Source organism: Sminthopsis crassicaudata, chromosome 5, assembly GCF_048593235.1.
Source record: "Sminthopsis crassicaudata isolate SCR6 chromosome 5, ASM4859323v1, whole genome shotgun sequence".
Lineage (NCBI taxonomy): Eukaryota > Metazoa > Chordata > Mammalia > Dasyuromorphia > Dasyuridae > Sminthopsis > Sminthopsis crassicaudata.
The window spans coordinates 300,253,218-300,279,492 of NC_133621.1; the positions used below are offsets into that span (position 1 = coordinate 300,253,218).

The 26,275-nt window shown below is 46.3% G+C and overlaps 1 protein-coding gene across 1 annotated transcript in view; it reads right to left on the bottom strand.

Annotated features, from left to right (window-relative positions):
• Positions 1–20,423, bottom strand: part of CBX7 (chromobox 7) — a 31,541-nt gene extending 11,118 nt beyond the window's left edge. The window contains exons 1-4 of the mRNA XM_074271759.1: positions 20,102–20,423; positions 17,308–17,351; positions 9,195–9,260; positions 838–904 (exon numbers count right to left, since the gene is read on the bottom strand). Coding sequence (XP_074127860.1) covers positions 838–904; positions 9,195–9,260; positions 17,308–17,351; positions 20,102–20,170 — 246 coding nt within the window. The 5' untranslated portion in view covers positions 20,171–20,423. The remainder of the gene's footprint in view (positions 1–837; positions 905–9,194; positions 9,261–17,307; positions 17,352–20,101) is intronic.
• Positions 20,424–26,275: the final 5,852 nt, after the last annotated feature.

Below are 26,275 nucleotides of genomic sequence, written 5' to 3' on the forward strand. Positions count from 1 at the left end.
GACCAGGAAATCAGGAGTCCTTGTCAGTCACTCCAGCTGGACTCTCTTCCATTCTTCCTGACAAGGAGCACATTCCCATTTTATACATGGGAACACTGAGGCCCGTGGCCAGTGAATCCAGGTCTCCTGGCTCCAAGAGTCTCGCGCCTTTCTCCCTGAACCAGTCTAAGCACGGAGGGATTAATGCTACCTTCTCAAGTTGTCCAGAATGCCACAGATTTAGAGCTGGTCCCTGGAGAACATCTGACCCCCTTCTTTTTACAGAGGAGGAAACTGGACTAGAGAAAGAAATAACTTGTCCACTCGAGTTATAACATAGCACCCCATCAGGATATTTCAGATATTGGCCACCAAATCTGTCCTTTTCTCCCCGAGTCCTGCTCCATTAGAACATAAGATATCTTTTGTCAAATTGGTCCCTACAAACGCCAGCTTCTCTGCTCAGAAACTCCCAGTGGTTTCTGCTGCCCACATGTCTGGAGCCCTGATCCTGGCATTGAATGCCCATACCATTGCCTTTACTTTCCCTTCACATCCTCCAGGCTCCTGCCCTCCTCGTGATCCGCTGACTACATGCTGTGTTTTGTTCCCTCTCCTTCATGGAATGCCATCCCATACTCTGTTTGCCTTTTGATACTGCTGGGGAGCCCAGAAGAGCGACTCCAACTCTGAGGGCTGCTGGACAAGCTGCTGGGGGAGCCCTTTGGGGCCCTCCACCCCCTCCCATGATGACCTGGGCTAGTCTGTGGGGCTGAGAGGGGACCACGGGGAGCCCCATCCATCCAACCAGTGCCCAAGGCCACAGTCAGGGGAGGGAGGGCAGGGGCCCGAGGTTACCTGCAGCAGCAGCCGTTTGGGCTTCGGGCCTCTTTTCCTACACCCGGATGCACGATCTTTCTCTTCCCTGGGGGGGCATGAGGTGGATGGAGGGAGAAAAGGAAAAACCAGTGATGGACAAGGCAAGGACAGCCGGGCACGTGTGTGTCCCCTGAGATGACTCTGTGGAGCAATTCCTGGGACGACTGGTGGAGGGTCCTAGAACTAAGGCTACCTCATCCAACCGCCTTCATAGGGAGGGAAACCGAGGCAGAGGGAAAGTGCCATGCCCAGTGATTGACGGCAGAACTGGGATTAAAACTCAGGTCCTTAGGTGCCACGCCAAGGATTTTCCCAGTTAGTGACATCACACTGTCACAGGCCTCCTCCTCTCTGGGCCCCCCATAGCAGAGCTGCCAGTCCCATTGGGGGATTTAGAAAACTAGGTGTGAATTTCACTTTAGGGAAAGCTCAGCAAAGTTGTGAATAAATGGAATACTTGTGAATCAAATTCTTCTTTAAAAGCCCCAAGGGAGAGGTTTCACTTCACCCCCTGTTCTAGGATGGAGGGAAGGTACTACAGGTAAGGAAAACCTGCCCAGCTTGGAATGAGCAGTTCTGGGAGTGGTGAGTTTCTCGTTACTGGAGGTCTCCAAACAAAACTCTAAATGACCACTTTGGGGCAGGTTATTGGGGAGTTCTTGTTCATCTGGCAAATGTTTAATAAGCACCTACTATGCACCTGGTGCTAGGGGCACAAAGGCAAATATCAAATAGTTTTTAAGTTATTGGGTTGGGCTAGGTGGGCTTTGGGTCCCTTTCATCACAGAGGTTCTAGGAATCTTATGGTAAATCTATCTGTAAATTTCCTTTTTCTTTCCTCTCTCTCACCCTCTTTCCTTCTCTCTTTCTCTTTTCTTTTTGTCTTCTTCCTCTTTCCCCCTCCCTTCTTTTTTCCTCTCAGAAAGGGAGAGCCCTTTCTCCTTTCTTTTTCCCTTCCTCTCTTTTTCTTTCTTTTCTTCTGTTCTTTTTCTCTTCCTCTTTTCCCCACTCTTTCTCCTTTCCCCTTTCTTTCCTTTTCTTCTTTTTCCTCTTCCCCTCTCTCTCCCTCCCCTTCCTTTTTACACTTTTCTTCTCTTTTTTTGTATCTCTCTTCCCCCTTCCTTTTCTCTCTTCCTCCTTTTCTTACTCTTTCTCCTTCCTTCCTTTTCTTTCTCCTCTCTCTCTCTCCCCTTCCTCCTCCCTCCCTGGATCTCTCTAGCTTGCTTTCTTTCTGCTTCATTGCCTCCCCCCAACATTTATCAATTTTAAGAAACCCAGACTCTGCTTAAATCACTTTTTCCTGAAGCTGCAGGAGGACACACCCTTCTGCTGCCCGCGGGGAGCTTGTGATCGTGACTAGCCAGTGTATCCAGAGATCCCAGACAGAGCATCCTGTCCGTCCTCGTGATAATGGAGAACAGACTCAGCCCTCCCGCAGGCTGGGACCTCTCAGCCATGGATGAACGGGGAGCCGACAGAGCCCCGGGGGCCGGGAAAGGGGCGAACCCACAACTGCACAACAGTCGCCTGGCAGCTGTTTGAGGAAAGCGAATGGAAACTGGAAGGCCTGGGATGGGGGTTTGTTGAAGGGGAATGGAGAGAAGGGGCCCATCAGGGGAACTTGGAACATTCTGTCCTATATCAGACACAGGCCAGCACTATTAGGAAACCTAGGTTCTAGTCCCAGATCTGTATGGACTCATAAGGTAACCTTGAAAAAGAAAATCCATCTTCAAGTCTGAGTTTCTAAGATAGTCGGAATGGACCAAAAACATCTGAACTAGAAAATGCCTTTGAGAGTGGCTGTGACTCTCAAAAGTATCAGTACAAGGGTTGAAATTGGAGTAGACTAGGTGGCCTGAGGTCCCTTTTAGTTCTAGACCAAGGATCATTTCACTGGAGAGATGGGGAATTATGGATACAGAATGTTACATACCTCTTCACATACTGCTGCTGTTATTTGTTGTTTTTGCATAACTGTTTTTGTTTGTTATAAGCTCAAAGGGTGAGGCTTCTGTTGGGGGTTTAAAATTATTCTAATGTAGAAAGTTAAAAATGCAAGAAATCCAAAACTTTGGAGTCCAAGGAACTTAATTCAAGTCTTGATTGCTACATACTACTTGTGGGACCTCAAGCCTCAGTTTCCTCCTCTGTAAAATGGACTGGCCCAGATGTTCACTAATCCTATGATCTTATCAAGTGTGAATCTTCTCTATTCCATCCCTGGTACAACAGAATAAATCCTGGATTTGAAATGAGAAGGCCTAGATGTAATCTTGCCTCAGCTATTTACTAGCTGTGTGATCTGGGACAAGTCACATAACCTCTCCAGGCCTCAGTTTCCTCCTCTATAAAATGGGGGGAGTTAGACCAGGTGGCCTCTAAGGGCCTTCCAGCTCCAGATCTGTGATCTATGACTTTGGATAAACCACTTAGCCTCAGTTTTCCTCATCTATAAAATGGAGATAATTCCCAGTCTTCCTAAACTCTCAGAAATAGTGTGAGTGGAGATAAAGACAGGAGAACACACTGACAGGAGCAGAGCACTCTGGGAGCAGCCCTGGGGCTGGAGAAAGGGTGGAAAGAAAGGAATAGGGAGTCCCAAGTCCACAAAGTGGGTGAGGGCAGCCCAAGGTCAAGTTCAAGGTTGCTAGTGATATCCTGGGCTGGTGAAGGGGGATGGCTCTGGGCCACAGAAAAAGGGATCTAAGCTGCTGTTTGTCACCCTCTATCTGAGACCTGGCTTCAAAAAAGCCCCTGATGCCAGAAACTTGAGCCGCCAAAGGCTTAGCACTATCCCAGACAGACATGTCCCAGCTGTACGCCTGCCAAGCATCTGCTCCCAGCTCCAGCCCACTGGGGGGCCGAGAATCCCCCATGGGGCTGCAGGACATGGCCATGGTGCCGGAGGCCAGGAGAGAAAAGCCTCTCAAGCAACTGTCCTCGGCGCTGGCCCCTCAAGCATGGCCCCTCAGCCCTGGTTCCTCAGCCCGGGCCCCTCGCTGAGGCTCCTTAGGTAAATAAGCTGGATGTACCCCGTGGCCGGCTGGGCCCCATCAGCACAAGGCTGTCCCCCGCCTGTCACGTACTCAGTGTTCTAGCTGACGCAGGCAAGCCGGGCTGCCTCGTTCTCAGCCTGCCCTCTTGTGTGTGTGTGTGAGTGCAGGAGGGTGTGTCCGTGCCTGAGTACTCGTGGAAGTGTAAAGGCGCGGGCGCGTGTGTGTGTGTGTGTGTGTGTGTGTGTGTGTGTGTGTGTGTTACATTGTGCATTGTGTGTGAGTGCCAGAGAGTGTGTCTGTGGGAGTATGTGTGGCAAAGGCATTGTGTGTGAATGTGTGTGGCTGTGTAAGTGTAGGTTGCATTGTGTGTATTGTGTGTGAGTGTGTATTAGTGAATGTATTAGTGTGAGTGAGTGTATTGGGAGTGTATACTGTGTGAGTAGGAGTGTATATATGTATAAGTATGTATATGAGTGGGTGTTGTGCTTGAGTGTATATGTGTGTGAGTATATGTGTTGTGTATTTGTGTTAGTGAGTATATGAGTGTATATGTATGCGAGTATATCATATGTATATGTGTCTGTATATGAGTGTGTATTGTGTGTTAGTGTGTATGAGTGTGAGTGTGCATTTTGTGTGTGACATGTATACGTGCATATGTGTGTGTGCTGAAACCCAGGGTTTGGAACTTAGCTCTGAACCTGGGTCCATGTCCCCAGCACCACTCCTACTCCCATGAGCCCTTCTTCCCTTTGGAAGAAGCTCAGTGAAGGTTGGGCAGGGGGCTGCCACAGAAAGAATTCTGGGTTTGGAGTCAGAATGTGGGCTCAAAGCCTGGCTCCTGAATGTCTGCACCTCCGTTTCCTTCTGTATAAAGGGAGGGACTTCAATCAGATGGCCCCTTAGGTCCCTTCCAGATTTAGGCCTAGGATCCTGTCTGTATGACTTTAGGTAGTTATCTCCTCACCATGGGCCTCAGTTTCCCCATCTGTAAAATTACCTATAAGGTCTCCCTCAGTTCTGATCCTATGCTCCTATAACAAAAAGGTACCGCATAGCACGTTATGAGGCAGGCTCTAAGCCTGGGCCTGCCAATTCCTCCCGGTATGATTCTGGGCAAATCACTCAAGCACTTGGGGAAACCTCAGTTTCCTCCTCTATAAAGTGAAGGGGCTGGATAAGGGAACCTCTTAGAGGTATATCCCTCTGGTCCCAAGATGCTGTTCCCTTCAGGAAGTCTACTATGACGCACCCACTTAGAAGGGACATCTTCCTCCTCAATTCATCCTGGACCTCCCTTCTGCCCAGGGCATGTTCTGTCTGATCACCTAGACAGGTAACTCAGGAACACCTTAATACATGTTTTAAATGAGCCGAATCAAGAACATTTGCCAACTCAAGTCCAAACTCAGAAATCAGAAAGAACATTTCACAAAAAGAGATAGCCCTGGGGGGTGGCTCAGCACCTCCATATTGCCTCCGGGTTCTTTTGTGGCTTTTAATGGGCCATCAACAACTTGGCAGAGGATAGGGTGGAGGGATCCAGAAACAGACTCTCTGCTGAAAACTGGCCCAACATGTTGTGTAATTACAGTGACTTGGTTCCAAAGAGTGGAGAAGAAAATGTCTTTCCTTTCTTTCCTTGCAGAGGTGGGGGTCTATGGCTACGTAACACGGCATACATCACTCAAATGATGTCTCAATTATAGTTTCCCTGAGCTACTTTCCCCCTTCTGACTGCCTTTTAAATTTCTATGGACAGATGAATACTTTGAAAATAAAGTCGACATAAAATCAAAAGCTATCAATTAAAATAATATAAAGTAACGAGAAAATGTGTTTAAAATGGAAATTAAAGACTCCGTAATGAAACATTAGGTTTGATTTATACCCCATTTTCTAGATCATCTGCTACAGATGAGGACCTCCAGTGAACATCTGGGCACCGTTTGTCTGTTCTCCTGGACTTTGTATCATATATGGATGTAGGTGTATGTGTGTGTGTGTATATGTGTACACATACACACACATCTATATGTGTTTGTGTGTGTGAGATAGTAGGAGTATGTGTATAAGTGTACAGGGTTTGTTATATATATGAGTGTGAGTATCAAGCACATGTGTGTAAGAATATGAGTTTCTGAGTGTCTATGTGTACATGCATATACATGTATGTGAATATGAATGTGTGTAAATGTATGAGTGAGTATGTGTGAGTGTATAAATGTGAGAGGACAGAAGTATGAATGAATGTGCATATGTGTGTGAGTATACATGTGTGACTGTGTAAAAATATGATTATATGAGTATATGTGTGTACATGAATGCACACACATGTATATGTGAGTGTGTATGTGTATAAATGAATGAGTGTATATATATGTGTGTGTGTGTATGAAAAACTAGGAGTGTGTGTGCATAAATATATATATATGTAAGTGTGTTTGTAAGAGTATGAGGAAGGTGTGTATGTGAGTATAAATGTGTGTGCATGTGAAACTATGAATATGTGAGTATATGTATATATGTGCACACAGGCACATGTGTGTGATTGTGAGTATATGTGATGTGAATACGAGTATGTAAGCATATATGTGCATGGCTAAGAGCGTGAGTTTATGTATATATGTATGTGTGTGTGCAGGTACATGTGAGTGTGAATGCGTGTGAATGTGCATGTATATGTGTGTGAGAGGGTACGAGTGCATGAATGTGTATGCATGTGTAAGACTGTGAGCATGAATATATGAGCACATGTATGTGAAATAGGATGTCTGTGCATGCACGTGTGTACGTGTGAATGTGCATGTATGAGTAAACGAGTATGTATATATGTGTGTAGGAATATATATGTGAATGTGTACATGTATGTGAGTGTATGAGAATAAATATGTAAATATATGTGTGTAAGAGCATGAGATTATGTATTGTGTAAGTGCATGCAAGTGTGTGTGTGTGTGTGTGTGTGTGTGTGTGTGTGTGTGTGTGTGTATGGCCAGGCTCCCTATTATATTACTCCTTTCCTGTATTTTTATTCCCACACAGTTCTGAGCACCTGCCAGTTGTTGGGGAAATGTTTGTGAATGAGAGTGAAACTTTGCTCTTTTCAAGTGCAATGTCAAAATGAACATACCTCGATAAAAAGTCATTTGACAGGTTCCTTGCAGGGAAGCCAGGGTACAGGGTCAGTGAGTATATAGATCAAGGCAAAGGTATAAGAATTAACTCACAGAGAACACTCCTCATTGGATGACTGGCAGCTCCCTAAAGGCAGAGAGTGTCTTGCTTTTGTCTTGGTTGCCCCAGTGACCATGAAGACTTCATAATGCTTGTTGATAACCTTATTTCTTTCACAAGTCACTCAATGCAAACTATTCATTTTACAAAGGGGGAAACTGAGGTTCAGAGAGATGGAATTTGACTAAGGTCGGGTCAGGGTCTGAACCAGGATTTTGGACACAGGACTCTTTCCCCCTTTACTCCTGGTCACCTAGCCACAAGAAGGGGTCAAAGTTACCTGGGTCATGAAAATGATGAGGAAGGTAACTTCAGGAACCTAAGGAAGAACACCCTAATGTTTAGAGTTCCCTCATCACAGATGGGCCACAGAAGGGAGTTCTCCCTTGCTGGAGCTCTTCAAGCAAAAACTGGATTAAATTGGGAATCCTGCCCCATGAGATGGCCAGGATAATTCCAAAGGCGCCGGCCTACCTTGCGGTTACAAGCCTGGGATTGCAGCTACCTGAGCCTCTTAAGTTTCCCATTCTGTATAACAGAGTAGAACCAAGTTATAGGATTCTAACTTTTGAACTAAAATCTTAAGAATGATCCATCCATCCACCTCTCTCCTTTTACAGAGAGGGAACTTGAGACTCAAAGAAGTTCCAGATAGGAATAACAGAGTTTTAAGACTGGAGCCTAGGTTCTGTGCTTTCAAATTCAGCACTCTTTCATAGTTTTAATGTTCTGTGCTCTATGACTGCTCCCAACTTGAACTGCAGTTCTAAGCTTTCTCCCAATACAGATATTCTATCCTTGAATCCACAGAAACTGATGAAATTACCCAGCAAAATAGTATAAAGGGAGAAGAGGGCACAAGAAAGAACCTTAGGGGAGAATTCCCACAGATATCAGAAGCAACCTGGATGAAAATCGAATAAAGGTTGAGGAGCCGCAGCCAGACAGGGAGGGGAATAACCAGAGAAGTAGTATCATTCCAGCTCTGCCAGCCTGTTCATCTGTAAGCTAGGAGGGACTCTAGAAGTTAAATTGTCCAAGCTCCCCATTATACACAAGAAATGACTGAAGCTCAGGTAGATGGCGACCTGCCCAAGTCACACATCCAGAATGAACTTCATTACTCTTTGACTGGTGCTTCTTGTTTCTAAAGATCACAATATTCTTGACTTTTATTCTTTTAACCACAATCATGATTTAAAAAAATTGTCATTATTGTGTTTATATCACTTTCCTCTGCAGGGAAACTGAGGCACAGCGACACCATATGTCTGGACCAATGCAACATAATGGGTCAGGGATCTGGGAAATGACACTTACAGGGATCATCTCTAATTAGATGATTGTAAGATGATTCAGAGCAGAAACTTTTTTAGGTTTAGCCAAAAGTCTTCTGACTTCTAGGCAAGTGCTCATTCTCCTCGGAAGTGATAGTGAAGTGATCTCTCACCGATATAAGAATGTCCCTAGTCTACAGAGGTAAACTGAGGCAAATTTACAGGAAATAGGAAGGCAGAATGCTACAGTATGTCTCCTTCTCCCTAAAATGGACATAAGTTGTTTGGGCCTAAATTGTATGCTGTCTTGGGACATCCCTTGTTCTGCTGCTTATATTTTCATGGGTATAAGCTGTATGCCCCCAGAAGACTGAAGTATATTCTCTTTCCCAATTTGCTGAAATCATGATCTTCCTTTATAGTCCCACTTGGATGCCATCTCCTCCATGAAGCCTGCCTGAATTCCACCCTCACTCTCAGTTGCCTGGGACCTCTGTCCCTCTGATGCCCTGATCATTCATCTGGGCCCATGTTCCCCCACCACAACCACCACCCAGAAAAGGGAAAATCATTGAGGGCAGAGCTTATGCTATTTTTCACCTCAGTATCCGCCAGGGCCAAGCACATAGAAGGCACTTCATAAATGTGGGTACACATGATTCAGCTCTGGGCTTGATGAAGGCAGGGACCTTGTGACTCAGGTCAGATTGAGCATAAACACAGGCTCAGGAAATGCTCGGGAAAAATGGCACAGGCATCCTTGTGCCAGGTCATCAAGATGCCCACGGCCCACCCCAGCAGGGAAAACAAAGGACCCGCTTACTTCTCCTCATACGCCATGACAAGGCGGGGATCCAGGATATGTTCCTCGGGCTCCCACGTGCTGTACCTGGGAAAAGATGTGAAAGATGATGACCATCAGTAGCATCAATAGCTGGCCAATCTGGGGAAGGGGGTGCCCTGGCCATGGTGGGGATGGCTGTGACCTGGTAGTTCCCCTGCCCAGAGATACCTTCTTGTTTGGCCCTCTTGTCTCTTCTCTCCTGCCTAAGAATGTGTTTGCCAATTCAGCAGCAGCAGCCTTCAAGGCCCACCTAGAAATCTGACTCCTCATTGAAGCTGCACTTCATTCTCAGAACACGCCCAGGATGGAAGTGATCTCAGAACCCTCCCTAGCCCTCTGGAGTTACTTATCATGGCCTCTATTTGTATCAAGATTTTCCATGGAGTGAATTACAGTCTTAAAGCCCTCCTAGACTGGAAGCTTCCTGAGGGTTAGTAGTGGGGATAGAACTCTGGGCAAGTCACTCTGGGAAATTTCCACACAAAGAAGGGGTTGGAATAGGTGATAACCAAAGTCCTTCCCCATCCTGAAATTCTCTGTTCTAAGGCATCTCACTTTGCTCTGACATTCCCTGTTCCAAGATCCTTCCTAGCTGACTCCTGATCCCGGGATGAGACTTGGAACAGAAGGAGACAAAGTTGCGGACAGGGATGGCACTGGAATTTGTTTTGTTCTAATGCACATTTGTTACAGGTTTTTTCCCTTTGATGGTTCCCCAATGTCAGGGAGAGAAAAATAAGTTTGTTGATTGAAAATAAAATTAGATTTCAAGAGAGTGTTTTTACTTTTTCAATGTTAGTTTTGTTTTGTTTTGTTTTTTAACTTTTAAATTTCTTTCTTATCAGGGCTGCGAGAAAGACCCAGTGGGAGATATAGCTGATGAAAAACAAAAGATCAATAAGATTTTTTAAAAGTGCTTTGTAAACTTTAGTGAATGTTAGAAACATGAGCTCTCGTTCTTGTTGACGATCAAATAAGTCACTGGCACTTTGATGGGATTCGCAGTCTGCAAAGCCCTCTCTACAAGCAGGTCATGTCTTTTAGAGACATGTACTCTAGGGATTCTTCCTCTTGTACCAAGGTATAAATTAGGGTTCAGAGAATTAAGGTGATTTGCTCACATTCCCATATCAAGGGAGGGAGGGTCTAAGAAAGGAGTGGAAGTGAGGTCTGCCTGAGTCTACTCCTGGGCCCTACCTGGGTACCACCGGGCAACTCAGGATCAAGCCAGGAGAGAGGCAAACAGGATCCCAGGGGTCACTGAGACCACTTCTCTGTTAATAGGTAGGAAGATCTATGCACAGAGAGGGAAGTGACTGCCTCAGCCTCTGTCCTTTGTCTCAGGCAATCAAGAGGCAGATCAGGGCCCGGAAGATGCTACCTGGGAGAAGTTGGGAGGGACCCCTAGTGTTCCTGATCTGAACTGGCTTCCTGAAAAATGTCAGCCAAGGTCTCAGAAGAGGGAGGGTCAGAGCTGAGAGGGAGCTTAGAACAGGGGATGTCAGAGCTGGAGAAGAGGTTCTTAGGGATCATCCAACCCTTTTGCAGAGGAGGATCCTAGGCCAAGAGGGGCTCCTGAGTTGCCCAAAGGGAAGCATCCCAAAGGTTAACTAGAGCAGAAACTGGAAACTTCTTCCAAGTTCTGTGCAGGAGGGGATGGGCTGAGACAAGCAGGAATGAGTCAGCTGTCCTGGACCTGGCTTTCCTCCATCCCCCACCTCTCTTCCGGATCTTTGCATCCATGGCCCTCCCCTCCAGCCTCCAAGGAAGGAGATCATTCCAGGCTGAACATTCTCTTCCTCCAGAGGCTGAGAAGACAGCTCTGGGGGATGGAGAATCAAATTTGTGAAACACTTAGCACAGTGCCTGGCACATCATATGTGTTCCCTTTGGGTCAGGAAAGGCAGGATTCGGTGAGCCTCGGGAGACCAGGTGGCAATTCAGCAAAACATTGACCAAGATCTAGGCGAGGAGCTGGGGGAGAGGAGGACAAAGGTCAGGGGGACGGGGACTGATGATCCAGGGACTTGCAGAGCAGGGAGGGGAAGGACCCCCTGTACACCTGGCTACAAGCTCTGCTTCTGCCAGTGGCATGATGTATGACTGTGGGCGAGTTATTCTTCCTCTCTGGGTCTCAGTTTCTCTGTCTATGAAGTAAGGAAGTTGGACTAGATAATTTCTAAGGTCTCTCAGTTTATACGTCCTCTATTCTAAGACCCCCTCCCCACCTCTAATGCTCTAAAACCTCTTCGAGGTCTGATATCTCACGTTCTAAAGCCTCTCCCAGCTCTGGCATCCCCTATTCTAAAGACCCTTCCAGGTCTGACATCCCATGTTCTAAGTTCCCTCCCAGCTCTGACATCCCATGTTCTAATGGATCTCCCAGCTCTGACATTCCAAGTCAGAGCCCCTCTGGGACATGGGGTGGGGGCAGCCTCCTGAACACAAAGTCCAGGATCCCATGGAGCATCACCCAGGGTGACCGATCTGAGCAGGGGGATGGGCTGGGGTAGGGGAGGCTACATCAGGCTCAGTGATAGATGGAGGGCGTGGGAGAAGCTGAGCAGCAGGAAAACAGTAGGCCACGTGACCTGGGCTCCCTCCGAGCTCCTCCTCCTCCCCCTCCCCACCTCGGGTAGGAACTCGTAAACAAGCGTGCTAGGAGCTGAGTCAGAGCCCAGCCTGGCATGAGTGCCAACTAACAGGGAGGGAGGGGGAGGAGGCCCAGGCACTAAGGGGAGGGGGCACACTCCAGCGCAGCCTCCAGGAGATGCAGATGGGGGCAGGACAATCTTCAGCGCCCTTTGGATTGGGGACACACTAGGATCATCAAGGGCCATCCCTTCATATTCCTTATGCCGAAGGGCAGAGACATCCACTGACTTATCCCAAGTCAAACCCAAGATAGAGCAGAGCCGGGCCCCGGGTCTGGCCACCTTTCCACTGGGCCCCATATCTGTCCCCTTGCCAGGACCTCAGTCACTCAGGAAGATGGGTGAGCCTACAAGTACCCCTTCAGAGACTTCCTTACTGTGTAACCTCAGATCCTTCCCCTCTCTTTGCCTCAGTTTACTCATTACAAAAACAAGAGATTTGGACGAGATATTAAGGTCTCTTCCAGGTCCCGAGCTAACATCCTACCATTATGGCTAAACTTCTTATCCTAGCATTCAAGGCCCTGCACCAAAATGACTCCCCCTCCTTAGCTTTCTAGCTTCCCTTCACATGCTCTGGGAGGTAGGGAGAGTGGGAACCTTGGAGGTCACCTAATCCAGCCTCTACCTCAACAGAAACACCTACTAGACCTTCACTGACAAGAAGTCACCTAGCCATTACTTGAAGACTGTCAGTAATGGGAAGCTCACTACCTATGAGGTGGCCTATCGCACTTTGAGACGACTCTCCTCGAAGTCTCCTTGGGAAATGGAGGAGATTCAGGCATGTTATGATGAACTTAAATTTACCTTCTGCAGCTTCCCACCCCCACCCCAGGATCCTAAGTCTGTCCTTCAGATACTGGAAGAAAGAGATCATGTGCCTTCCTACCCCTAGCCTTCCAAGTACCCCCTTCTTCAGATGAAGAGTTTCTAGAACCCTCACCATCCTGGTGAAGGGCTAATTAGCCCACATTTCCATGTTAATGCTTTCTCCCCTCAACTCTTGTCTTCCCTTTCCCATCTCCGAGATTTGCTCATTGAGGTGCCCTCCTGGAGTGCCTTCCGTACCCTGTGGCCTGGTCCTCCACTTGTTAAAATAGTTCAAGGTCAAGGCCAAGTCAGGAGTCCCTTCCTCATACTCAAAGAGATTTAGATTGAGTGTTGGGGTCCTCAGAGGCCACTGACTCCACACCCCACATTTTACAGACAAGGAAACTGAGGAAAGGGGGGAAGTGACATCACACATGTAGTAAGTGGCCAAAGCCAGGACCTGCTGCCCAGGAGAGTTTGCCTCCCTGCTCCCTGGCTGCCCAGAGAGTGCTGGGCATCCATACAAGAAAGCTGGGCCCAGCTAAGGATAAGTTCCTGGGGCAGCCCCATCTCAAGGAGGGGATGTAAATTTCCCTTTATCCCACTAGGGGGCGCCTCCAGGACAGTTACCCTTGATGCTGGCACCTCTAGGAGACAGTCCTAGGTACCAGTCAGTATCCCCAGGCTCCTGTGGCTGCTTCCCCGCCAGGCAGTGTGCACCTGGCCCTGGAGGCGGAAGCTCCAAGATCAAATTCTGCCTCATCCACATACTAGCTGTGTGATTCTGGGCCAGTCAATGAACCCCTTTCTGCCTCAGTTTTCCCAATTGTAAAATGGGAATCAGAATAACATCCTCCTCCTGGTACTGTTGTGAGAATTAAGGAGAGACTATTTGTAAAGCACTTAGCAAAGTGCCTACAGATAGCAGGTGCTCAATAAATGCTTAAACAATAATAATTATAATTAATAAGTTAATAAATGCCTTTTCCCTTGGAAATCTTTCATATAGGTCCTGTTTATCCCCTTCAGCAGAGGTATCAAACTTGCCTCCACTGAAACTCCCCAGCTGCCCAAAACACATTAAAATATCACTAGAAAAATGTTTAATAAAATGAATAAAAATGCAACAAAACACAGATAATGTTAGTTTGTGACTTTCTAAGTCTATAAAATGCAGTTGGTTTTATTTGAGTTTGCTACCACTATCCTTCAGTGTCCCCTGACTAAGCACACAGTAGGTGTTTAATAAATGCTTAATCTCTTCCTGGCCCCTTATTGCAGGGGCTCCAGCTGCTTGGGAGTTAAGACATGTAAGGATAAGGGGCTAGCCCTGCAAAGATGACTTCAGCAGAAAGCAATCCAATCTAATTATTATTTATTAAGTATTTACTATGTTTTAGGCTGAAACTATCGAAAAGTAATTTTTCCCTTTAGGGGACTTACTACTGGGGCACATGGAGTGGAGAAACACACTGGGTTTATAGTCAGAAGACATCTCCTGGACCTCAGTTTCCTCCTCTATACGATAGGGAAGGCTGTATTAGTTTTATCTCCAAGGTTCTTTCCAGGTGGAAAGGTGCTGGATCAGGGATATAGAATATTAGATAGGGAAATGGATTTGGTTTTAACTGCTTCTTTCATAAGGGAAGGATCATTAAAGTGGGGAGAGAAGGTAAGGGGAAGAGAAGGTCCTACTTCTGACTGATTAACTGACTGGTTAAAAAACAAACACAAAACTAAAAAAAAAATCCTATGAAGCCAGGTAAGCTCCTGATTTTTATCATTCTTTATATTCTCAGCATTTGGCACAGTGCCTGACACATTTTTTTTATTAAAGCTTTTGTATTTTCAAAATATATGCAAGGATAATTTTTTCAACACTGACCCTTGCAATATCTTGCACATCTCATTATTGTTAAATCCTGTCTGACTCTTCACGATCCCAATGGGGATTTTCTTGCTAGATATACTGGAGTGATTTGTCATTTCTTTCTCCAGCCCATTTTACAGACTAGGAAAACTAAGGCCAAACAAAGGATGAAGGAGCTCACCTGGGATCACACAGCTAGGAAATGACTGAAGGTAGATTTGAACTCAGGAAGATGAGTTTTCTCCGACTGCAGGGGCAACATATTGTGTTGCACATTGTGATACAGCTGTAAGTCTGGCACACAGTAGGTGCTTAATACATTTTTGGTGAATGTTAGCTAGGATGAAAGCTTGGGCCTGGCCTGCCTACCCATCCTTCCCTAGGCCCTCCAGGAAGTCCAGGACTCCCCTGGATTTGGAGGGGCAGGTCCAAGTTTCTGCTCTCTTTCCAAAGGAATAGTTTGGAATAACTGAATTCTTGCATCCCAGCTCCTCCTCAAAGATTTTTGGTCCTTGAGTTCAGCACCATGGGCAGCCCAGGCCCAAGACCTCTGAAATACCCAAGGCAAGTTGCAAAGAGGGGAGAGAGAGTGGGGAAAAGGAGGAGGAGGAGGAGAAAACCCATTTTCTAGCCCCTTCCTCCTTATTTGTTACCATTCTTTTTCCCCTGGAAACTACTTTGTATACACTTTGTATTTACTTAGCTATGGCTACAATGAATCTGGACCTCCCCAAGGAAGTGTCTATACTATGTAATCATTTAGCTTTGTGCAGATTGGAAGCTCCTGGATAGGAACAAAGATCTGGTACAGGGAAACCCCATTTTTTGATACTGAACAGGGTAAACCATTTAATCTGCCCAGGCCTCAGTTTCCTGCTCTGTAAAATGAGAGGGTTGGGCCTGGACATATGATTGCACCAGCATAGGGACTAAACCTGGATGTGGAATCTCCTTCTACCAATGGCACCTCCTCAACTTAGTTCTAGAAAATTGCCTGAGGCAAAAAATGCAGTGATAACAGGGGTCACACAGCCAGGATGGGTATCCAAGCCTTCCTGGGTCCTATGCTGGTCCTCTTTTCTCCAGAGCATGGTATGTATTTAATAAAGGTTTGTTAAAGGAGCTATTGGGATGGGTTGAGTGTGAGGGGCTTGCCCTGGGAATAAGAATGGAAGGGCATTGTGGAGGTGGGGGCCTATGGGAACAGAATGTGGCATATCTTGTCAGTACTAAATGGTATGTGGGTTAGTTTTTGCAGAATTCCTTTTTCTCCTTTCTCTTTTTTATTTATTTTTGCTGAGGCAATTGGGGTTAAGTGACTTGCCCAGAGTCACACAGCTAGGAAATGTCTAAGGCCAGATTTGGACTCAGGTCCTCCTGACTTCAGGGCGGGTGCTCTATCCACTGTGCTACTAGCTGCCCCTATTTTTTATTCTATATGCAATATTTGACTTTTTACTGGGAGTACTGGGAAAGGAAGAAAGGAAGAAGCATTTATTAGGAACTTAACAAATATTACCTCACTTGATCCTCACAACAACCCTCAGCGGGATATGCTGTCATTATCCCTATTTTACATCTGAGGAAACTGAGGCAAACTAAGTGACTTGCTGGGGCACACAGCTAATAATCATCTGAAGCTAAATCTGAACACAGGTTTCCTGACTAACCATTGAACCACCCAGTTGTTTGGGGTAGGAAAATAGTGGGAAAGAAAAGCGATGCACAAACAACAACCTTCAGAGGTAGGTAGGTGCTGTCATTATCCCCATTTTACAGCTGAGAAAACTGAGGCAAACTGACTTGTAGGGACACAGCAAATAATCATCTGAAGCTAAATCTACATAGTTTCCTGACTATCATTGAAACATCTAGTTGTTTGGGGTAGGAATATAGTGGGAAAGACAAGGGATGCACAAATAAGTAAAAAAAAAAAAAAAAAAAATTTAAAATCTCCTTCAAGAGTGTTGTTGGGAAGATTTGAATTCAAATCTTGCTTCAGACAATTCTTCATGAGTTCCCTTGAAATTCTTGACCTTTTGTTCTTCCAGATGAATTTTGTTGTTATTTTTTCTAGGTCATTAAAATAGTTTCTTGGGAGTCTGATTGGTATAAAACTAAATAAATAGATTAGTTTAGGTAATATTGTCATCTTTATTATATATTTCAGACAATTCTTAACAGTAACTCAAGGTGAGTCACAACCTCAGTTTTGCCTCAAATCTCTTCATCTCTTCATCTTTAAAATGGGGATGTTGATAATAGCATCAACCTTCCAGGGCAATTATGGGGATCAAATAAGATAATATTTATAAACTACTTTGTAAATCATAAAGCGTATTAAGAAATATCTCCTTCAAATTAGAACTAAGAATTAATGTTAATCAGAAATGTTATTATTGTTACTGGAAAGCTTTTTGTTGTTGTTGAAGGCCTAACTCCTCCAAGAAGCATTCCATGATTCCTTGCCCCTCTGCTTGGATCCTGTTCATATCTGCAGACCAGCTGAACTAGGCTGTTAGCTCCCTGAAGGTAGAACAACTCCTTATTCCTCTTTTTACCCATAGTGCCTTGAGGTTTGCTGAGTGATACATAAGCATCTAACTCTATAAGGGGCGGGGGGGGGGGAAGGGAAAGAAAGGAAGGCTGGATTGAGGGGAGGTCTTGGAGTTTAGGGCTAAGTCTGGGATGCACTGTTATTGTTACTGTGACAGACAGACGCAAGGACAGACACATACACGCAAACATGTCTTACTTTGGGGGCCATCCTTTCCACTTGACCAAGTATTCCACTTTACCCTGGGAAGAAAGAGAGAGAGAGAGAAACAAGAGGGAAGGCAGAGAGAACACAGTGAGCCCTGAATTGGAGCCACACATCCTTGGCCAAACAGGTGGTTCGGGCTGAGGGAAGGTTGGACCCAGGCTCCTGGATCAACAGTGGTGGGAGCGTGCCTGCTGATGGCCAACACACCCTCCCTCAAACAGCTCACAGAAGGTGTGGAGCTCCCTCCAGTCCTTCCCAGACTCCCATACCAAGGGAACAATGGCACCCTATGCCACCTTCCTTATCCTTTCCTTGACCAGGAAACAGCTTTGGGATGAAAGCATCCATCCTCCGGCACCACCAAAACTATTTGTAAAAAACTTTTTTTTTTTTTAAAGTTCTACCAGGAAAAAACTTCTTCTTGGGATCTCTCCCCTTCCCCTGATCTCATCAACACCAAACTCAGCTCTTGGAGAAGTGGCAGGCTTAGGAGTTAGGGATCTTGGACTTTGGGGTCCCAAACTGTGGTTTGGAACTCAATTCCTTATTCTTGGATAAGAGGCAGTGTGGTGCAGTGGAAAGAACCTCAGGCTTGGCACCTGAAGGGCCCCATTTGAGTCCTAGCAATGACATTCAGTAGCTGAGTGACACAGAATAATCACTTAGTTTCTGGGGACACTTCATTTTTCTTATCCATAAATATAACCGCAGTCATACCTTAACATGAAGATGAGATTTCTGAAAGGAAAGTGCTTTGGCAGCTATAAAGCCATACATATTGTGAGCTATTCACTAGACCAGAAGGGACTTCAGGGACCATCTAGTCCAATTCCTTTATTTTACAGGTGGGGAAACTGAGGCACAAGGAGGTAAAGTTACTTGGAATTTAAGCTCTTGAGGAGAAGCTGCTTCAGAAGCCACTTAATCCAGCCTTCTCATTTTTACAGACAGGGAAATAGAAGGAAAGAGAAATTAAATGATTTATCCAGTGTCACATAGGAAATAAATAATTGAGCTAGGATTTGAACCCGGATCCAAATCTAGTTACTACATGGCTGTATATTCATTAGAAAGGGAGGGATTGTAGCTTATAGTGGCTAGTGAGCCAGTCTCTGAGTCACAAGACTGGTGGCCAATCCCACCTTTATAGATTTCCCGATCTTGACAAGTCATTTGAAAGCAAGTCCCTAGGCAACTATGAAATACTAAGTTCCAGATGAATGGTGATGGCTCCTGTGAAGGTAATGTCCACTCTGGGAGTTCTCCATCAAATTGAAATCACAAAAAGAAAGGCTTTCAGCGGCTCCAAGGAAGTGGAGAAACAACAGAAAATCACAGGGTGTCCTTAAGAGTTAAATTACAGTGAGTCTCCTTTAAGATGGAACTAGGGAACCTAGATGGGGACCGACCTTTGGCTTAACCTCTCGGGGTTCTGGGCCAAATCAGGAGATTGGACTAGATGGCCTCTGGACCATTAGCTCTAAATCTGATCCTAAGAACCAGGGGATTCTGAAAGGAGACCAGGGTCTTGGTGGTCTCTTATTTGTATGCCCCTAGATGAATGAATGCTCCCTGATTGCCTGTCTTGCTGTCTATTCTGGTCAACCTGGAACCAAGGTGAAGTGGAAGAGAAAATAACCCCCCACCCCCCCACCCCCGTCAAGGCTCAATTTCTCAAAATGGAAAATGAAGGAAAGTAGGACTAGAGTGAAGCTCTCATCTTTGGACCTCCTTGCCCATGAGCTCAGAATCCATCCATTTCCCCGTTGGGCCCTGGGGAAGGAGGGGAAAGAATGGTTGGAATGGCAGGAGGAGGGAAGGGATGGAAGGGGAAGGGATGGGAAGGGAAGAGAAAGGAAGGGAGAAGGGAGGGGAAGAAAAGGAAGGGAAGGAAAGAGATGCAATGGGATGCGAAGGGATGGGATGGGATGGGATGAGATGCGCCACTGGAAGCCAGGGGAGTTTGAAGACTTTACTCGGGCTCTCCAAGCTTCCTAAAGAGGCTCCCTCTGTCCAGAGCTCTGGGGCAGCCTAAAGACGGGGTACCAGCGCCCAGCTCCGCCTACCCCTCTGCCCGTCAGCCCGGGGCCTGAAAGGCCCAACCCTCTTCGCCCAGAGGCCGGGCTCTCGGAGAGGGCGGGGCTTGGGGGCCGGCCCAGGACCTAGAAGAGCTCCAAAGTGTTGGCCCAGGGAGCCAGGATCCTCCAGGGAAGTCTGAACACGCGGTCTTGGGACATGCGGTCTCCGGACACGAGGGGGTGGGGAAGGATGGGGAAGGGAGAGGGGCGCCATGGGGGGAGAGGAAGTGGTGCCCGAGGAATCACGGTCAAGTTCACCTGCAGCAGGCAGGGGGGAGGAGGCACGCAGGACCAGTGACTTTTTCCTCCCGCAAAGTTCTGCCCCCAACTTGAGAACTTAGGGCTTACTCCGGAGCTGAAGATCTCAGAGCCCTCCATTGGCCACACGGGACACTTTATCCTCCCACTTCTTCAAGGCGGGAAACTGAGGCGGGGGCTGAGATCTCCGAGCCACCTTTGGGAAGTTCCCAAGATCACTGGCCAAAAGGGAGCCAGCTCCCCGACTCCCCGATGCCCCGCTCTGCAAGAGAGGTGGAGGGGCGGAGCGGAGCCCCCAGACCCGCGGCCGGACAGAGTGCCCGCTCCCCCCCGGCCCCGCTCGCACCGCGGCCGTTCGCGGGCCCGCTCCGAGCCTCGCCGCTGGCGGCGGGCCGCGGGGCGCCTCGGCCAGAAGTGGGAGCAGGGCCGCCGCCCCCCGCCCGGCTCACCTTGCGCACGCGCTTCTTCCGGATACTCTCCACGGCGAACACCTGCTCCCCAATAGCAGACAGCTCCATGCGGGAGGGCGGCGGGGGCGGCCGGCCGCACAACCCCGGAGTCCGAGAGCGGGCGGCGGCGGCGGCGGCGGCTGCCGCTGCCACTCGAGGGTGCGCGGGGTCCCGGGCAGGCGCGCACACACGCACCCAAACACGCACCCACCGCACGCAGAGCCACGGCCACGGCCACGGTCACGGCCACACACCCCCTCGCGCTCACTCACGCCGCCGCCGCCGACGTTCCATTTTAGAACCTGCGCAACATTTTCCCCGGGACGCACGCGCGTCCGCGAGCCGCCCCGCCCCGCCCCCTTGCCCCAGGCCCCGCCCCCCGCGCCCAGTGACATCGGCTACCCCTTATCGGAACTGCCCTAGGCCAGGGCGGGGCGAGGAGGGGCGGAGCCTCGAGCCCCCAGCCGCCAGTGGGGGCCCGGCTTCCCGGTGCCCGCCGGAGCCCGACTGCCCTCGCTCTCCCGGCGGGGAGAAAGGAGAGGGGGGCCCGCATCCCCGCCAGCTCCGGCCCGAGCGGAGGCTGGGGGATGCGGCAAAGGCGTCCCAGGGAACCGGGCGACCGAGAGAGGACCGGGCTCTGGCGGGTCCTCGGCCAGGGAGGCACCTGCCCTCCGGAGGTCTGGAGGGGAATAGAGTCCAGAACGTCCCCCCTGCTTGCGCGCCTCCTTCTCGTTCCCGGGGACCCTAGCGTTTCTGGGCTTGTCATCTTTATGTGAAAAGCCCTTCTCTGTCTGTCTCTCTCCGTCTCCGTCTTTGTTTCCGTCTCTCTCTCCTCGTTCTCCCTCTCTTCCTCTCTGTCTCTCTCCTCTCTCCCCCCCCTCCCAGTCGCTCTCTCGGACTCTATTCCCCCTCATTACGGACTGCGGGACATCCATCTTGAAGTGCCCCTGGAAGGTCTCGATCCGAGCTCATCCCCCCGCCTCTCCCTATTTTCTCCAAGGCCCCCCTCCCCCCCGCCAGTCTCCCGCTCTCTCCCGCCTCGGACCGTTCGCAGCCGTCGGCTGCCACATTTTCTGGCTCGGACCTCGCCGCCTCTCCGCGCGCTTCCTTCTCTCCTCTCCTCTCCCTCACCTTTCGGACCGATTACCATTGCGCGACTCCTTCGGCTTCCCTACTTAAAACCACTCTCCATTTCGCTCTATTTTCTACCCAACTGCCCAAGGGCTTTCCTTAACGGCTGAGCCAAACTCTCTCTCCCCTTCTCTGAGACCTCCTATGGCTCCCGGGTGCTCCGGATAAATCCGAAACTTCCTCTTTGCGGCCCTTCCCAGCGCGGTCCCGCGCCACCTCTCCGGCTCCATTACTCCATCCCCTTCCTGCGCTCTACCGCGCTTCCAAACGGGCTCCTCCGTTAATGCCGTTTCCCTTTTCTATTTCTCCTCCTCTCCCGCCTGGAGCGCCTTCCCCCAGTCTCTGCATCTAGAACCCAGGACGAATTCAGCCCAGACACCATCTCCCGAAGCCCTTGTCCACCTCAGCAAGCGCTGATGCTCCCCCTCCGTGTCCACCTGCGTTATTCTACTTGTCCTTATACACGTGGATGCTGCGTCCCCCGCTAGAACGCAGGCTCTGGAGAAGGGAGCGCGACCCCTTCATTTTGGTCCCGCGGTTGGTACTTAACACACACACGCTTGCTGATAGATTATTTCCTTTGAGAGCTTGCCTCTCCCCAGATGAATTTTCTTATTTTGTTTAACTCCCCAAAGTAACCCGTTGGTAATTTGATTGCTGTGCCACTAAATTTGTAAATTAATTTAAGAACAATTGCCGTGTTTATTCTCTCTCCAATCACTCCTCTCTCTCTCTCTAATTTGTGTTTCTTTATATCTGCAAAGGGGTATTTTTGGAGTTCGTCTTTGTGGGGCGATTCCCAGATATTTGATATGTTTTGTAGTTACTTTGAACGTAATTTCTTTCTTTTTTCTTTTTTATCTCTTCTTTCTGGGTTTTGTTAGCATAACTCCACAGTTGGATTTTGGACTCACGTGGGTCGAGTCTGATCCTGGAACCATTTCTTCCAGGACAACTAGACCCCACGATACTGCTGTCTAGTATCAAAATCCCTCCCCTTCTATTTAAGAAGTGGGAATAAAAAACAATGTTGGAACTCTTCTCATTTTATGTGTAAGCATATATCTAGCAACACCGTGTACTTCTGCTCTAAGTCGGTGGAGCTTAGGAAGGATGTGAAGTGGTTGGACATTGAGCCTCAAGAGAGGGAGATCTGAGCCTCAGATTCTTACTAATCGCCCTAAACAAATCACTGCCTCAGTTTCCTCAAGTGTAAAATGGGAACAGCAATAGTATAACAACAACACTGAAAGCTAATGAGCTGAATAGTTACAAAAATAGAAACATATAAATAAATGCCATTTCCTTCCTATTGCAGGAAGGAGTGTTAGAATATTGGCTGACAGAGCTGGGAAGGGGAGACTTTTTGTATTTTTGTGAATAATCAGCTATTTAGCTTCCAGTTTTGTTGGTATGTACTTAAATACAATAGTTTTGGTTGTTACTTCATCTCTATAGTAAATTCCTCCTTTTCATTTTTTATTTTAATGATTTGGTTTCTTTCTCTGCCTCTCTCCCCATCTCTGTTTCTGTCCCTATGTGTCTGTCTCTCTTTTCCTCTTCTCTCTTCCTCTGTCTCCCTCCCTCCTATCAAATAAACTAATGATTGGTTTGCTCTACTATATTCTTTAAGTTTCCCCATCTCTCCCTTTCACTCTTTTGCAGCTATCTAGTCCACAGGTGTGAATCACTGCATAGAATATCAGCTTTAAAAAAAAAAAAAAAAAAAAAAAAAAAAAAAACTTCACTGATTTCAATCATTTTTTTCTCTTTCATCTTTGTGGTAAGGAATGGTGACCTGGGAGAGAGAAGCATGAGAAATGGAGGGGGAAATCTAGGCAAAGTAAAACAAAAATTGCTCGATAAATTGACTTTTAAAATAGTTTTTAATTTTTCCAATTCAAAAGATTTTGTTTTTAATTTTGTTCCTCTTTGATTTTCAAATATTCCATTTCCCTGTGTATTTGGAAGTTTTAAATTTGTTTATTTTAATGAGAAATTAATTAATATCTTCTTTCTGTCTTTTCTTATAAAAAAACTTTTAAAGAGAACATTCTCCAGTGAAATATTTGGCCATACATTTTTGGTATATTGTCTCATCGTTACTTTGTTTGTTTTTGTCTCTTTGATTTGCTCTTTGATTTGACTTAGTCACTAAGTCAAAATTCTTCAGATTCCCCTTATTGATTATAATTTTCATTGTGTTGTTGTCTAAAAAGGATATTTTAATATATATATACTTTTCTGCATTTGCTTATGAGTTATTTATGCTCTAAAATATGGTCAAATTTTTAAAAGATTTCACCAAAAGAAAAATATACATGCTCCTTACTGTTCTCATTCAGTCATTGTCAGAGAGCTACAATATCTTAATCTTCTAAAATTCTATCCCAGGCCTTTACTTCTTTCTTATTTATCTTTCTGTTAAATTTGCCTAAGTCTGAAAGAACACATTTTTATATCAACAATAATAATTGTCTTATTATCCATTTCTTCTTGTAGTTTGATTACTCTTCCTTTTAATTATCTAGATGCTCTGCCAATAATTGAATATCATTTACTATTGGTATTGTTTCCTTTGTATATATAATGCCTTTAACCCTAATATTATTTTTTAGTCTCTTTGTTATGTTTTTTGAGGGATAATAATTGATACCCTTGCTTCTTTTTACCTTCACCTGAGGCATCATAGATTGAATTGCAACTCCTTATTTTGACTGGTGGAAGTTGTTTTTAAAGGATGTTTTTTGCAAGCAATATATTGGACTTCCCTTAACGAGTTAGCCTGCTACCCTTCTTCATCCATCAATTATGATAGCTCTATTTATGTACCTCCCAACCTCCCACCATATCCTATTATAGTTTTTCTTCTCTTTGTACACTCTTCCCACCCCCACCTCTCTTTTTATAAGGACAAACGGTAGGGAAAGAAAAGAAAGGGAATGAAATAAATACTAGTAGTCTATAGTTGGAGAGGTCTAAAAGTCCAATCCTCTTCTTCTTTCCTTTCCCTCTTTACCCTGTACAGCCCTGTATCACCCCAAACAGCCTCAGAATCTTATCTTTTCTTTATCTCCTTTTAATCCTCCTACATAATCACTTCTTTATAGCTAAAGGCTGTTTTGCTTGTGACTATTTCTGTCACAGTGATCATCCTTTCTGGGACGAATTCCTGGAGTCTGCCCTCTTCTGGTGCCATATGTATTGTCCCTGAAACTGGGTTCCTTCTGGACCCAGTTTGCCCTATTTCTTTATCCCTCAATAAAAAAAATATACAACCACAAGCTTCTCTTTGATCCTCATATGCCATCTACCCCATCCCCTGTCATAAGGGGCCGGGTCAAAGAGGACAGGTCACAGCATCAAAAACCACCCACTCAATAGATTTTAGGGGAGAGACAACTGTTCTTGCTCTCTTCTTCCTTTCATCCGAATATGTGGCTCAGGACTGAGATAATTCTCTCTTGAACTTCCCATAGTGGGAGAGAAGGTCCACCTCCTCCCTTCCCCAACAGCTGTGGCAACTGCTTGCCCAGAGAACAGGGAGAGCAGGTGCTCTCAAAGTGATCTGACACTGGAAAGACTTTTTATTTGTGTTTCTGTCCTCAGTGCTGAAAAGGACATTTACAGCCTTGGCAGTTACTCCATGGACTCCTGAGGTCTAGAGACATTGGAAGGTCTAAGTTCCTGAGAACAAGTGCTTCCTCCTGCTACTACACTGTCTCTCTTAAGAAAAGATGGCCTCGGGGCAGTGGTGCAGTGGATAGAGCACCAGCCTTGAAATCAGGAGGACCCGAGTTAAAATCTGATCTCAGACACTTAACATTTCCTAGCTGTGTGACCCTGGGCAAGTCACTTAACCCCAATTGCTTCAGAAAGAGAGAGAGAGAGAGAGAGAGAGAGAGACAGAGACAGAGAGAGACAGAGAGAAAGGAAAGAAAGAAAAGAAAAGATGGCCTCACTGATTTCAGATAAGCTGGAAAGGCTTACATTTACTGATGCTAAATGAACTGAGCAGAACCAAGAGAGCATTGTACATAGTAAAAATAAGATTATGTGATGATCCACTGTGTTGATCAATCATGAGGTGATTCAAGAAAATTCCAATAGATTTGTGATGGAAAGTGCTTCCTCCAACTATTACAATATATCTTTTTTTTTTTTTTTTTCTGCGACTGGGGTTAAGTGATTTGCCCAGGGTCACACAGCTAGGAAATGTTAAGTGTCTGAGATCAGATTTTAACTCGGGTCCTCCTGAATTCAAGGCTGGTGCTCTATCCACTGCACCACCTAGCTGACCCCTACAATATATCTCTTATGAAAAGATGGCTTCAGGGAACTGGAAACTGATTTTCTGTCCATCAGTTGGAGAATGGCTGAATGAGTTTTGTTATATATGTTACGGAATATTATTGTTCTGTAAGAAACAATCAGCAGGATGGTTTTCAGAGAGGCCTGTAGAGAGTTACATGAGCTGAGGCTAAATGAAGCTAGTAGAATCAAGAGAACATTGTATGTAGCAGCAACAAAAGTATATGATGATCAACTATGATTGACATGTCTCTTTTCCACAATGAGGTGATTCAGAACAATTCCAATAGACTTGGGATGGAAAGTGCCATTTGTATCCAGGAAGAGAATTGTGGGGACTGTGTGTGGGTCACAACATTGTAATTTCACCTTTTTTCTTGTTGTTTGCTTGCTTGATTTTTTTCCCTTTTTGATCTAATTTTTCTTGTGCAGCATGATAAATGTGGAAATATGTTCAGAAGAATTGCACATGTATAACCTATATTGGATTATATATTATATATAACCTTATATATTGGATTAGGGAGGGGGTGGGAGGAAGAGAGGGAGAAAAGAACACTCGAAACACAAGGTTTTGTAAGGGTGAATGTTGAAAACTATCTATGCATGTGTTTTGAAAATAAAAAGATTTATAAGATTTATAGTGGCCTCACTAATTTCAGAAAAGGATGGAAAGACTTAAATGAACTGAGAGAGAACATTGTACACAGCAACAACAAGATTATGTGATGA